This window comes from Babylonia areolata, chromosome 9, assembly GCF_041734735.1.
Source record: "Babylonia areolata isolate BAREFJ2019XMU chromosome 9, ASM4173473v1, whole genome shotgun sequence".
In the NCBI taxonomy this organism is placed as follows: Eukaryota; Metazoa; Mollusca; class Gastropoda; order Neogastropoda; family Buccinidae; genus Babylonia; species Babylonia areolata.
Genome location: NC_134884.1, coordinates 18,288,803 through 18,301,095, shown reverse-complemented (window position 1 = coordinate 18,301,095; position 12,293 = coordinate 18,288,803). Strand labels below are relative to the sequence as shown.

The following is a 12,293-nucleotide window of genomic DNA, read 5'->3' as shown; positions in this document are numbered from 1 at the left end:
CCAGTCATTCAGGTGAAACAATAAACTGAGATCCTGCATGCAGCAGGCACTCGGCGCACTGAAAAAGAACCCTTCACAACAGAAGTGTTGTCCTCTAACAAAATTATGCAGAAGAAATCCACTCTTGACAGGTATAAATACACAAATATGTATGCATGACCACATTCTAAGTCTGACAAGTGCTTTGGGTTATGCTGCTGGTCAGGCGTCTGCCTAGCAGATGCGGTTTGGCGTATATATGGATTTGTCCAAACACAGTGGCGCCTCCTTGAGAAACTGAAACTGAACCTGTTAAACTCCACCCAGCATGTCTGCAGGCTGTAGACTGTCGCATCCTTGTGTCCTCCAGCAACCTGTACCAGCCCCAGAAGCTTATGTCCATCGACCTTGACCCGGCGGCCATGTTGCCGCTGAACAAGAGGGGGGACAACCCCCTGGGGGGCCAGCTGACGGGGATCGTGGAGCGGCCAGGCTTTGTGGACGGTCAGCTGACGGGGGTCAGTCTGGTGTCCGACCACCCCACCTTCCTGTCTGTCCTCGCCTTCCTCAGCACAGGGTGAGGGGCCGGAAAGTTTGTGTGTGTGTGTGTGCATGTGTGTGTGTGTGCAAATGTTCTTGGGGTTTTTTTGGGGAGTGGGTTGGTTTTTTTTCTGAAATAATGAAGAAAAAAACTTTTTTTTCTTTATTGTGTATCCAACTTTTCAAGTCATTGGAAGGAAGTGTGCAAGCCTGTACGGGACAATATTTAGGTGCTGACAACAACGGTCATAACAGCTGAGCGGTTGAAGCATTGGACTTTTAAGCTTAGGGTCCTGGGTTTGAATCTTAGTCACGGTGCCTGCAGGTTTTAGGGTGAAGGTTATCCTGATCTCCCAGACCAACAGATGTACAAACCTACTTGTGCCTGACCGCTTTTGTGCAGAAGACTCATAAAAGATCCTGTAATCCATATTGGTGTTAGGTGAGTTATGAAACCACAAAACGGGAGCATGGCTGTTTAAATGGCAGTGTAATAATTCCCATAGATGTAAAAGCACACTCACTGACACAAGTGAATGTGGGTTGCAACTGGACAAATGGGAAAGACATTTTCAAGCAAATCTATTCATGTTACTGTTATACATGAAGGTTATGTAAATGCTTATCGGGGGATGAATATATTTTGTAAAATGTGTAGAAATAAGAAAGAGTAATATATTTACCAACTGATAATGATTTTGTATGATCCATAGTCCAGATTTTTTTTTTTTTAACCAAGGAAAACCAAATGTAACATGAGTAACAAATGAAAAAACCCCCACCTCTTTCTCTTCTTCAGGTTGGTGGTGCTGTTCCTGATCAACCAGTTCTACAGGCGGAGATCACGGCCCAAGAGAAAGCCTCGCAAGCAGCCTGGGAGATCGCGCAAAGCAGCACAGACCTTCTATGGTGTCAAAGTTCCGGGGGTCTGACCAGACTGGGAGGGGAGAGGGGATGGGAGTCGTTAGAATGATTGGGGATTTTAGTGGAATAGGTGGGTGGGTGGGTGGGTGTAAGTCAGCGAAAGTGTAAGTTAATGAGTTTGTGCATACGTGAGTATGTTTTAGTGTGTGTATGTGAGTATGTGCTTGTTTGTGTGTGTGTGTGTGTGTGTGCATTTGTGATTGTGAAGGTGTGTTTGTGTCCAGGTGTGTGTGTGTGTGTGTGTGTGTTTATGTGTGTGTGTGTGTGCTCAGTCAGCTTACATTATATGTATATGCATACACAGGGTGTGTCATGTGAGTGAGCATGTGCATATTTGTAGATATTCTTTGTGTGTGTGTTCCTGTCTATGATGTGCATGTAAAAGAGATGGAGGGAGAGTGTTAAGAAAAAAGAGCATCGGTGTGTATTTGTCTGAGATGGTAATTATGTGTGCAGTGTGCTCCATGATTGGGCATGCGTGGGTGTCATGCATGTGTTCATTGATGACTTCATGCTGACGCATGATTGTGGGTGCTGGATCCCTCAGATTTATTTTACTACCAACAGTTGGGAGTGGATGTATTACTCACAAATCAGATACATCCGCACTTATTTATTGACAACTGTACATAGATTGTGATTTTTTTTTTCCCCTATGGATGCTGCAATGATGATGACATGATTTCTGATGTTAATTATTTTCTTTGAGTCTTTCAAAGAGATGAGATTGATGATAATGCACACTTAATGATTCGTTTGGGATGCAGGTTGCCGGTAACTTAACGGAGGCATTGCATTTAATGTCTTTTTTTCTTTTCACATGTGTATGGATATACTGTTTTGCATTCTGGAATGTGTTTTTTGTTTTTTTTCTTCATCCTTTCTGAAAAAGGATTTGTTGGGATTTGTAATGTCTGTCTTTTTTTCCTTTTTTTTTGGGGGGGGGGGGGGGGGGGGGGGCAGAGGGATGTAGGCAGTTCATTGCTGACTGTCCACTCAGAATGATAAAAATCAGAAATAAAGACAATCACAAGCACACACATTTATTTAGGCAGGAACCACCCCATAATCTCATTTCCCAGATGTGGTACAAACAACGCATGTACTACATTTTCATGCACAAGCACACACAGATTCATGCACAACATCGCTCTCTAAAAACACCACGGCAAGTTAAAACATATGCAAGCAAATGCATAGAACTCGCACACATATTCACATATTCTTGTTCATTTCCAGATATGCACGCACAGAAGCTTTTTTTTTTTTTCTCACACATTCTCATGCAAACACACTTTCACACATGCACATCAGTTTTATCAAATCAAGACTCAAGCATATCTAACAAACTCACACCTCATCCTCATGTTGTGTGGTTTTAATCATTCATTTTTTTGTAAATCTGTAGTTGTTTTTTTGTAATTGACTTAATTGAAGGGTGTACAGTCTTGTTGCAGTTGAGTCTGCACAGAATTTGCCACAAAATACCACATTCAGATGTCCTGCATTTTGTAAAATGGATGTGCGTCATGAACGCGTTCACTGCTGCTGGGTGTAAAGTCTTGAAAGAGATTCCTGAAAGATCTCTTTGTGTGTGAGTTGCAAAACAGGCCACTCGGTTTTCTTCTTTTGTGTGATTGAAATTTTACATGTATCCAGAACTTCATTGGATATTGTGCATGCATGTAAAGGTCTGCATGAATTATGTGGATGTGTGTGTGTGTATTCCTGTGTGGAATGGGTGTACTTGTACACAGAGACGAGCCCATGCATGACATCAAGTCATCTCCTGGGATATTTATCTGAGTGATGATTATATTGCAAATGTGTGTACGTTTATGTATTGCCATCATGCTTTTTATGCAAAAACATGTTTTATACCCTGTACAGATCTTGTTCCATGTGATGTTGTCAGGTGTGTGTGTGTTGGCCTTGATTGTTTCTTGGGATGTCACAGAATGGTTTGTTGGCGTTGGTTACCTCACCTTCCTTTCTCTTCCAGCCACCACTTCTCTGTCCCTTATTTCTCATGCCCCTTCCCCAAGTCTAACCCCACTCTCACCCCTCCCAATCAATGCCTGTCCTTTTTTTTTTTTTTTTTTGGTCTTTTTTCTTTCTTGTGTCCTCAGTTACTGTCCACAGGGTCCAAACTGGTCAGCAGTTTGGGTTTCGTCTTTTATTAAAAGACGTCTGTCGGTTTTTCATGTCCTTAGCGAGCAGTCAGATAGATTTGTTACAGATCTACATGTTCATGTATGTTTCATTTCTAAAGAAGAACAGAACTTTCATTTTGTTTCTTCTTCTGTTTTTATATGTGGGTGTATGTCATGTTGTAGACAATTCAAACAGATTTGAATGGAGACAGATCCCTGTTGGGATGCCAGGGGCTTTTTCAATTATAAGTGATTGTTTCTTCTTTTTCTTTTTTTTTCTGCCTCACATCTCTCCATTCTCTCGTTTTCAGTCTTACCAGTCTATTCACCTTCATGTTTACTTGAAACAGACTGGCACATGTTTATCTCTCTGTAATTTGTTATTGGGTGCTTTTAATTGAGGCGTACTTGTAATTTCCAGGAACTGCAATTTGCCATTTGGTACGCTTTTGTCTGTGCATATTTGTTATTTTGTGAAATGTTTGTTAGTCAATGTGAAGCAGTGTAGGAACCACAGCTTTTGTTGTGTTTTTTAATCACTGGCCGTTGTGGCTGGGCAAAGTTAAAGGGACAAGCTCATGTGGATTTAGGGAATAAGATGAATGACAGCAACTTGTACTTGTAATCAAGTCAGGTTGGTGTGTGTCTGTTTATGGTATTGTGTGGTATGTGAGTATGTGTTGTGTGTGTGTTTCCATGTATGTGTGAGTAGAGTGTGTTTGTGGTAGATTTGTATACGTGTATGTGTGGTTGTGATATTGTGTGGAATTGTGTGTATCTTTGTGATTTGTATATGTGTTTGTGGTATTGTGTGCATGAGTGTGTTTATGGTATGTGAGTGTGTGTCTGTACAGATGTGTGTGGTGTGTGTGAGTGAAGTATGTCTTTGTGTTTGGATATTGTGTGAGCGAGTGTGAAATGTTTTTGTTTGTGGTATTGCGTATGTGTGTGTGTGATGTGCGCTGATTCATCCTTTACCTCAGGAAACATTGGGGAGATTATATCTTTCTTCATTAGACCACACCAAAAAATTAAAAAAATACGGAGACTGCACGATAGGGCTGGACACTGTGTGCTTCCGGTCACAACTGAGACAAGCTTTTGTGGATTGAGCAATTAGATTTATGACGTCAACCTTATGGGGGCAAGTCGGGTTGAGGTGTGTGTGTGGTGTGTTTATGGTTTTGTGTATGTATATATATGTGTTTTGGGCATTATATGTGTGTCTGTGGTATTGTGTGCGTTTGTGGTTTTGTGTGTATGGTATATATATGTCTGCGTGTGTGAGTGTAGTATATGCGTATCTGTGAGTGTGTGCTAACCCAATTTCCATTATCTCTCACAAAAAAAAATTATGAAATTTTTTTTTCTTTTTCAACTTGAATTTGAATAGAGACTGTGTGACTGGGCTGGAGTGTTCTCTTCCTCTCACAGTGTAACCTGGCTCCAACAAAGCGCTGCCGTTCAGAAATTTTGCTAATAGGAAGCTACACAGCTAAACCGCCCCTCCCCCTTCCATTATGTATAAAGCCGTCCAGGCTCCTACAACATACCCCATCAAAGTCAGAGTACACCTTTATTCTCAGCTGTCAGTTCATAACATGAACCACAGTATCCAGGGAGCTGGTTGAATGCACTTTCTCTTGTGTTGACTGCTTCAAGGCACTAGCTGGATTCACTCTCACTGTCATTTTCTGTTTTGCCTTGATGTGTTTCATGGGTGAAAAAAAACAAGAACAAAAACTGTTTAGTTCTGTAGTGAGATAGGTAACCGTTTCTTTGCTTACTAGGTATTGAATGTTCCAGATTCAGTCCCAGTAAAGACCTCGACCTCTTTTTTTCTTTTTCTTTTCTTTTTCTTTCTTTTTTTCTAATTACTGTCCTCTGTACTAGACCTTGTATTGCGGACTGGGTTAGTCAGTTGTTAAAGAACCCATGGCCACTAGATAGAGGTGTCCCTGACTAAATTTGGACATCTTGTTCATTAATTTCTTTTCACTGCATTAAAGATTTCTGACTGTCAGTGATAGATTTGACTTACTGAGAGTGATCAGTTAAATTCGACTGACTGAGAGTGATAGAGTTGAATGACTGAGTGTGATTGATTAGATTGACTGAGAGTGATTAATTAGATCTGATTGACTAAGAGTGATATATTTGTATGACCAAGCATGATGTATTTGATTTGATTGACTTAGATTGATAGGTTTGACTGAGGGTGATGAATGTGGTTTTTTGTTTGTTTGTTCAGACTGCTTGACATGCAATTTTAAAATGCTGGAGTGATTTTAAGAATTGTTATCAATTTTTACAGCACAGATACTGCTCCAATTTTTCTCTTTCCAATGTAGTACAACATCCTATTTTTGTTGTCTGTCTTTAAGCATAACATGAGATGTTCATGAGAGAGTATTTTCATATGACTATAATATTATTATGTTGTATTGAATTCCCCCTCTGGGGGAGACGCTCACTCTGGCTCTGCAACAAAGCAAATATCGTTGTGAGTAGGGGGCTTAGTAGGTGGTGTCCTAAGTACGTTCAGTCAGAACAAGTACTGCAGAACACCACCGAAGAGACTCAGCAGCAGTGCAGGGCCTCCTCTGGTGTGTGGCTTCATGACGATGTAGCATGAATGGCTCCCAGTGGACTGCCGACTCTGGGACTTCCACAGACGAATCCGGGTTTGGCTGTGTGTAGGGAAATTCAGAACGAGCAGCATGGGAGTAATGCCACTAAAGAATGGAGATGAAACAAACAAACAAACAAAAAAAAACAGAACAAAAAAAAATTTGCAGGGAGAACAATGGTGAATTTGTTGAATGCTTCATTTCTCCCACTCCCAGCCTCTTGTTTTCTTTTGCCCCTTGGCCTTCTTTCCCAGTGGTGTTTAGTTCTCCACAGTGTGTTCTTTTCAACCTTGTTTGTCTTGTCTGACATATTTCTTTTCTTCGTCCATCATCTTCTTTCTCTTCTTCTTCCCCTGCCTCGTCGTCCCTTCCTTTCTTTTGTTAATGGTTGTTGTTGTTGTGTTTGTCTATTTCTTTACCTTCTGTCAGATTTTTTTTCTTCTTATCTTTCTTCCATGGGACAAATGTGGAAATAAAAAAAATTACCCTTTTTTTTCTTTCTCCTTCTGTGAGACAAACACAAATATACGTTGTTTTTTGTTGTTGTGTTTTTGTGCCAGTTTCTCTTTTCCTTGTGTGGGAACATGAATATGTTGTGGTGCCAGATTGTCTGTTCCTTCTCCTTCATGACTGACAAATATTAAAATTTTGCTCTTTTAAGTTGAGACTTGGTAAGATGGATGCTGTATGGATGTGTTTAAAATCCTGGTATATTTATCATGACAGATGTGGACATAGTGATTTAGGATTCAGGTGATGTTTGTGCTCTGTGAACTTTATCCTCCGCAGAAACAGAGTTGTGGAACATAATTTTGTGTGCTTTATTCCATCTTCCCTGCCCCCCCCCCCCTTCCTCACTCTCTCTCTCTCTCTCCTCTTTTCTTCCCCATTTTCCTCTTACCAAAAAGTGGACCAATGATTTGTGCATAACGACATTTTCCTGGATATTCCTAAATTTGGAAATCCCTGCCCCTCTACCCCATTTCAAAAAAAAAAAATTTCCCATTCTTCAAAGTTTTCAGGTTATTCGAAAATGAAGTGATGTTGCGGGTAGTTCATAATTAATGCAAAAGAAAGAAAAAAAGCTAAAACAAAAACTCAAACTACTATAAATGTACAGTGCACAAGGACCTAAAGTTACCAGAATGAGAGGCTTCAATCACCTTGAAATGAGAGAGGAAATGACTTTGCAATCACAAATAAACCTCAGTATCTTTTGCTCATTATTTGTTCTCTCTTTTTGTCGTTTGATTTATCTGCTGTTTGGTTGATTTTGCTTTTGTATTGGTTTTGGGGGGGTTTGGCATTGAGAAGTAGTTTTTTGAAATATATAGGTGTGTTGGAGGGAGAGGGGGGGCCATTGAAATCGCCCCACCTTCCATCACCTCCTTAGGTCACCAGGCATACGATTGAATTCATCAACCGCTGTGAGGTCACAGACAGGAATCCTACCACAGGATTGGAGTGGAACCATCTTGTCGGGGATGGTGGACTCAGTCACTCTCTTGCAAGCAAACATGCATGCACACGCCCATACACACACACACACGTGCGCACACACACACACACACAAACGCACACATGCTTGCACACATAATTCATCCAGTTTTGATATGTGAATTGCGTCTGATAATTTTTAAAAAAAGGGGGGAAAAAAAGAAAGAAAAATAGGCTTACTCCTGCTCCACCAATTTCTTCTTCTTTGTCGTCTTTCTCTTCTTCGTCTTTTTCTTATTCTCATTGTCACCATTATTGATATTATGTTATGTGACAAACCACACTTTTTATTTTCATTTTTGTTGTCTTTGGTTGAAAGCCTATAGTTATTCCTTTACTGGAAAAAAAAAATGTGTGTGGTGCGCACTCGTATGTGTGTATGCGTGTGCTGAGCCAAGACACTCCAGGTGTCACACTTTTCTCCTCACATGCATAATGTTTTCTTCATCTGGTCAGATTATAATGCATCACATTCACTTGTCTCAGTTCTACCTTTGTGCATCCCCCACAACCTCTCTTTCTATCTGTCTCTGTTTTGTTTTTTTCTGTGCATTTTCCTTATCTTCCTTCCAATTTTTGCCCAGAGGGTTGGATGTGAAAACAGCCTATTGTGCTTATTCCTTTACAATTTGAAATTGTTATGTTTCACTTCATTTCAGTTTTCTCTCTCTCAGTGTTAGGTCTTCACCATACAGTCACAAGAAGTAAGTGTCCATGTAAGTTTTTTCATGAATGTTTCTTTTTCCTTTTTTTTTTTTTTTTTTTTTTTTTTTAAACTATCATGTTGAATGACTTTGTGGGGTTCCTCTGTATCGAACATGTACATACTGTGAATGCAATAAAGAATGATTTGGAATTTTATTGGTGTGTGTTGTGTTGTTTAGCATGGTGTGTGTGCATATGTGTGTGTGTGTTGGGAGGGCTGTTGTTTCATAAGGGGGTGTGGGGAGGGGTGGGGGAGTGGGGGGGAATTATATATATTATCATATAAGTTTGCAGTTGGTGTTAAAAGATGTGGTGATGATGAGATATTTTCATGAATGGGCCAAATACACTTGAACTTAGCCGACCCCCTCCTTCCAAACATCCTCCCCCAGCCCCAAGCGAAAGAAAATCTATGCAATATAAGAGATGAATTGATGAGTATATTACTGCACAAATACATAAAAACTTTTTTCATGTAAATAGACTACTGGTTCTACATAACTAAATAGAAACATTTCTTGTTCTACTTAAATTTAAAAAAAACAAAAAAATTGAGAACTGTTTTGAACACAGTCTACCAGTCTACAAATGTACTGGTATCATGACATGATACGAGTGACTGATCAACTACATCTCATCATTACCTTTTCACTTTCAGAACATAACTCCTGAACGTGAATATCCCCAACGAATATGGTGCCATATATGGATAGAGGTAATTACCAAACTGTAGTTTCAATTAGACATGGAACAAGAGTTTCGTGCTTCCCTCCTCACACTCAATGCAGACTGAACAGACAGTACAGCAGCAAAACCCTGGGTTCTGCGAACATGTAGGAAGTTGGCAGAATGATTAAGATGCTCCTCTGTGAATACAGGGTCAGTGGGGGCCTGGGTTTGAATCCCACTCTCACCCTTTCTCCCAACTTTGGCTGGGAAATCAAACAATGTCTTAATCATTGACGCTTTCTTGAGAAACTAAGTCTGCTAACCACCACCTGACACGGGTGAACAGAGCTGGCACATTCTGCTAGGTTCATACAGGTTTTAAAGTTTTCATACAGGTTTTAACTCTCTCCATACGAACAGCGAAAGAGAAGACGTTAACAGCGTTTCACCCCAATTACCACCATCAAAATATTGCAAGCGGAAGGCTCTTATACTGAAGAGGTGAATGTTGATAAAGAATACCACAATTCTGACGACGGAAGCTAAAGGTTGGGTCATTCAGACACCCACTGGACATCCGAGGGGTCTGTGTAGAGGAGAAGAGAGGACTGGCCGTACTGAGTGAGTTAAAGTATGTGTGTGAATGTAATTGTGTGTGTGTATGTGGAGGGTAGGGTCATGGTACATATGTTTGTTTGTTGTGGGTTTGTTTGTGTGTGTGTGTGTGTGTGTGTGTGTGTGAATGTTGTGGGTGTGTGTGTGTGTGTGTGTGTGTGTGTGTGTGAATGTTGTGGGTGTGTGTGTGCATTTGTACATTTGTGTGAATGTGCATGCATGTGTGGGTGCACACAGTTGATTCCCTGTGCATGGACCTTGCTCTTGTTTAAATTCATTTGTTTATGTATCTTTTACCAAATACATTTGAATTTCATTTGGTTATATATATATATATATATATATATATATATATATATATATATATATATATATATATATATATATATATATATAAAGTTTTATTTCATTTTATGTGTTCTGCACAAACTTAAGTTTGGCATTCATAGCCTGACAAGTATGTTAGGTTAAAACAATGGTGAGGCATGTGCCCCCTACCCCTCTTTTTTTTTCTTTAGTTGATGTGTTGTAGGGTATATGGCCACATTTCATTTGAACTGTATAATTATGTGTGTGTGTGTGTGTGTGTGTGTGTGTGTGTGTGTGTGTGTGTGTATGTGTGTGTTCTACCGCTATTCAGATTTTTGAATGACAATGATTTCATAAGATCAGGTCCAAAAAGATTTTTTTTTTTTTTTTTCCCAGACCGAAATCACGATGTGTGTAAATTTATGTGGTGGATGACGATTCATTCAAGGGGCATAAATCGGCATTCAAAACAAAGAAAACAAAGTACAGTACCTTTCATCCAGTACCTTTCCTACATTTAGGAAAATCGGAAATCCTCAGAAAAGTCAAAGAATATCAAAAAGAACAGGTACAAGGCCATCACACCATCGATCGCCTCAAAGAAATAAAAGCAGAGAGAGGGAGCGGCCGTAAGTCTAACATGAAAGGTAGAGCACGATGCTTTGCAAATCAAACAAATATCGGCATCGTTTCCAAACCAACATTGCGCAATTTTCTTCAAAACGGAACAGAGTCTCTGTGGGCTTTTCCAAATCCAATAGACTGAGCAACACAATAGACGCCACGTTCTTGGCATCAGAGATCTTTTCCCATCTCTCTTGCGGCCAATCAGTGGCAGCATCTGTGCGAGTGTGTAGGTGTGTGTTTGTATGTATGTGTGTGTCTGTGTTTTTGAAGGAAGGAATTTTTGTTTAATGTCCCGTCACACATATCGATGATTGAAGATTGTGTTTTTGAGTGCGTTTGTGCATGCGTGAGAGTGTAAGTGTACACAAGTGTCAGGAGAGTTCTGTGCATGTGTGTGTGTGTGTGTGTGTGTGAGGGGGAGGTTGGGGTGAAGGGAGGAGCTGGGGTAGAGGATGAGGTATGTGAATGTATGCATGCCTACACTGTGGGAGCAACAGGATATTGGAACGTATATATAATATATATATCTTTGTATATATGTGTGTGGGGTTGGGGGTGGGAGATATGGGCGTGTGTGTGTGTGCTTGTACATGTAAGCGTTCATCTGTGTGTGTGTGTGTGCGTTTGTGTGTGTGTGTGTGTGTGTGTGTGTGTGTGCCGTGGAAGCTGCGATACATAGACTAGAAATGAGTGTGTGGAGGAGGGGGGTAGAGGAGGTGCAGAGTAATGTGTGTGTGTGTGTGTGTGTGTGTTGGAGCTCATGTACGTTTATATGTATTTGACTGTGCTTTCATATCTGTGAAACTGCGTGTTTGGTGCATATCTGTTATGCATGTGTGGGTGTATGTGTGAATCTGTGTCTTCATGTTTTACATTTATTTGCTTATTTATCATCATTGTTGTCTTTTTTTTTTCTTGTCTTTTTTTAATTATTATTTTCATTACTACTACCTTTTGTTCTTTTTTTTTAATATCATAATTATTATTTATTCACTTATCCATTTTTATTTTTTATTTTCTCAAGGCCTGACTAAGCGCGTTGGGTTACGCTGCTGGTCAGGCGTCTGCTTGGCAGATGTGGTGTAGCGTATATGGATTTGTCCGAACGCAGTGACGCCTCCTTGAGCTACTGAAACTGAAACTGAAACTCATCCGGGGAGCTGACATGACAGTCTAGATCTGAGAGGGAGAAGTTGGATGGGCCAATTGGAGAAAAAAAAAAAAAAAATCTTAATACTTTTTTTTCTTTTTCAAGTTGGAGATCGTTTCTGAAGGAAAGGAACATCTTTTTCTAAGAACAGTCTCTTGTACTACGAACTCCTAGTAACACTGAAGGCCTCGTTACCATCACAACTGGGTATTGTTTCTGATACTGCTGCTACTTCAACTAGACTCTTTTTGTTGTTGTTGCAAACACTGTTACTTCTTCCAACTTATTACTTCTACAGTTAATACAACTGTTATATTTTTGCTATTGTTACTCTTAGCACTATGGGATTTACTGCTGTTTCTGTAGTCAATGTTACACACGCTTCAGTGCATTTTCAGTGGTTTTAGTTCCTTTCTTTCACCCCCCTCCCTTATATATATATATATGGAGAAAGATCAGAAGTCACCAGTTTGTGTGAAAAAAGGCTTCTTTATT

At 40.1% G+C, this 12,293-nt stretch overlaps 1 protein-coding gene across 1 annotated transcript in view; it reads left to right on the top strand.

Annotated features, from left to right (window-relative positions):
• The window catches only part of LOC143286104 (membrane-bound transcription factor site-1 protease-like), a 63,164-nt gene extending 61,713 nt beyond the window's left edge, over nucleotides 1-1,451 (top strand). Inside the window, exons 27-28 of the mRNA XM_076593691.1 lie at nucleotides 350-556; nucleotides 1,319-1,451. Of these exons, the coding sequence (XP_076449806.1) occupies nucleotides 350-556; nucleotides 1,319-1,451 (340 nt within the window). The remainder of the gene's footprint in view (nucleotides 1-349; nucleotides 557-1,318) is intronic.
• The last annotated feature ends 10,842 nt before the right edge of the window (nucleotides 1,452-12,293 follow it).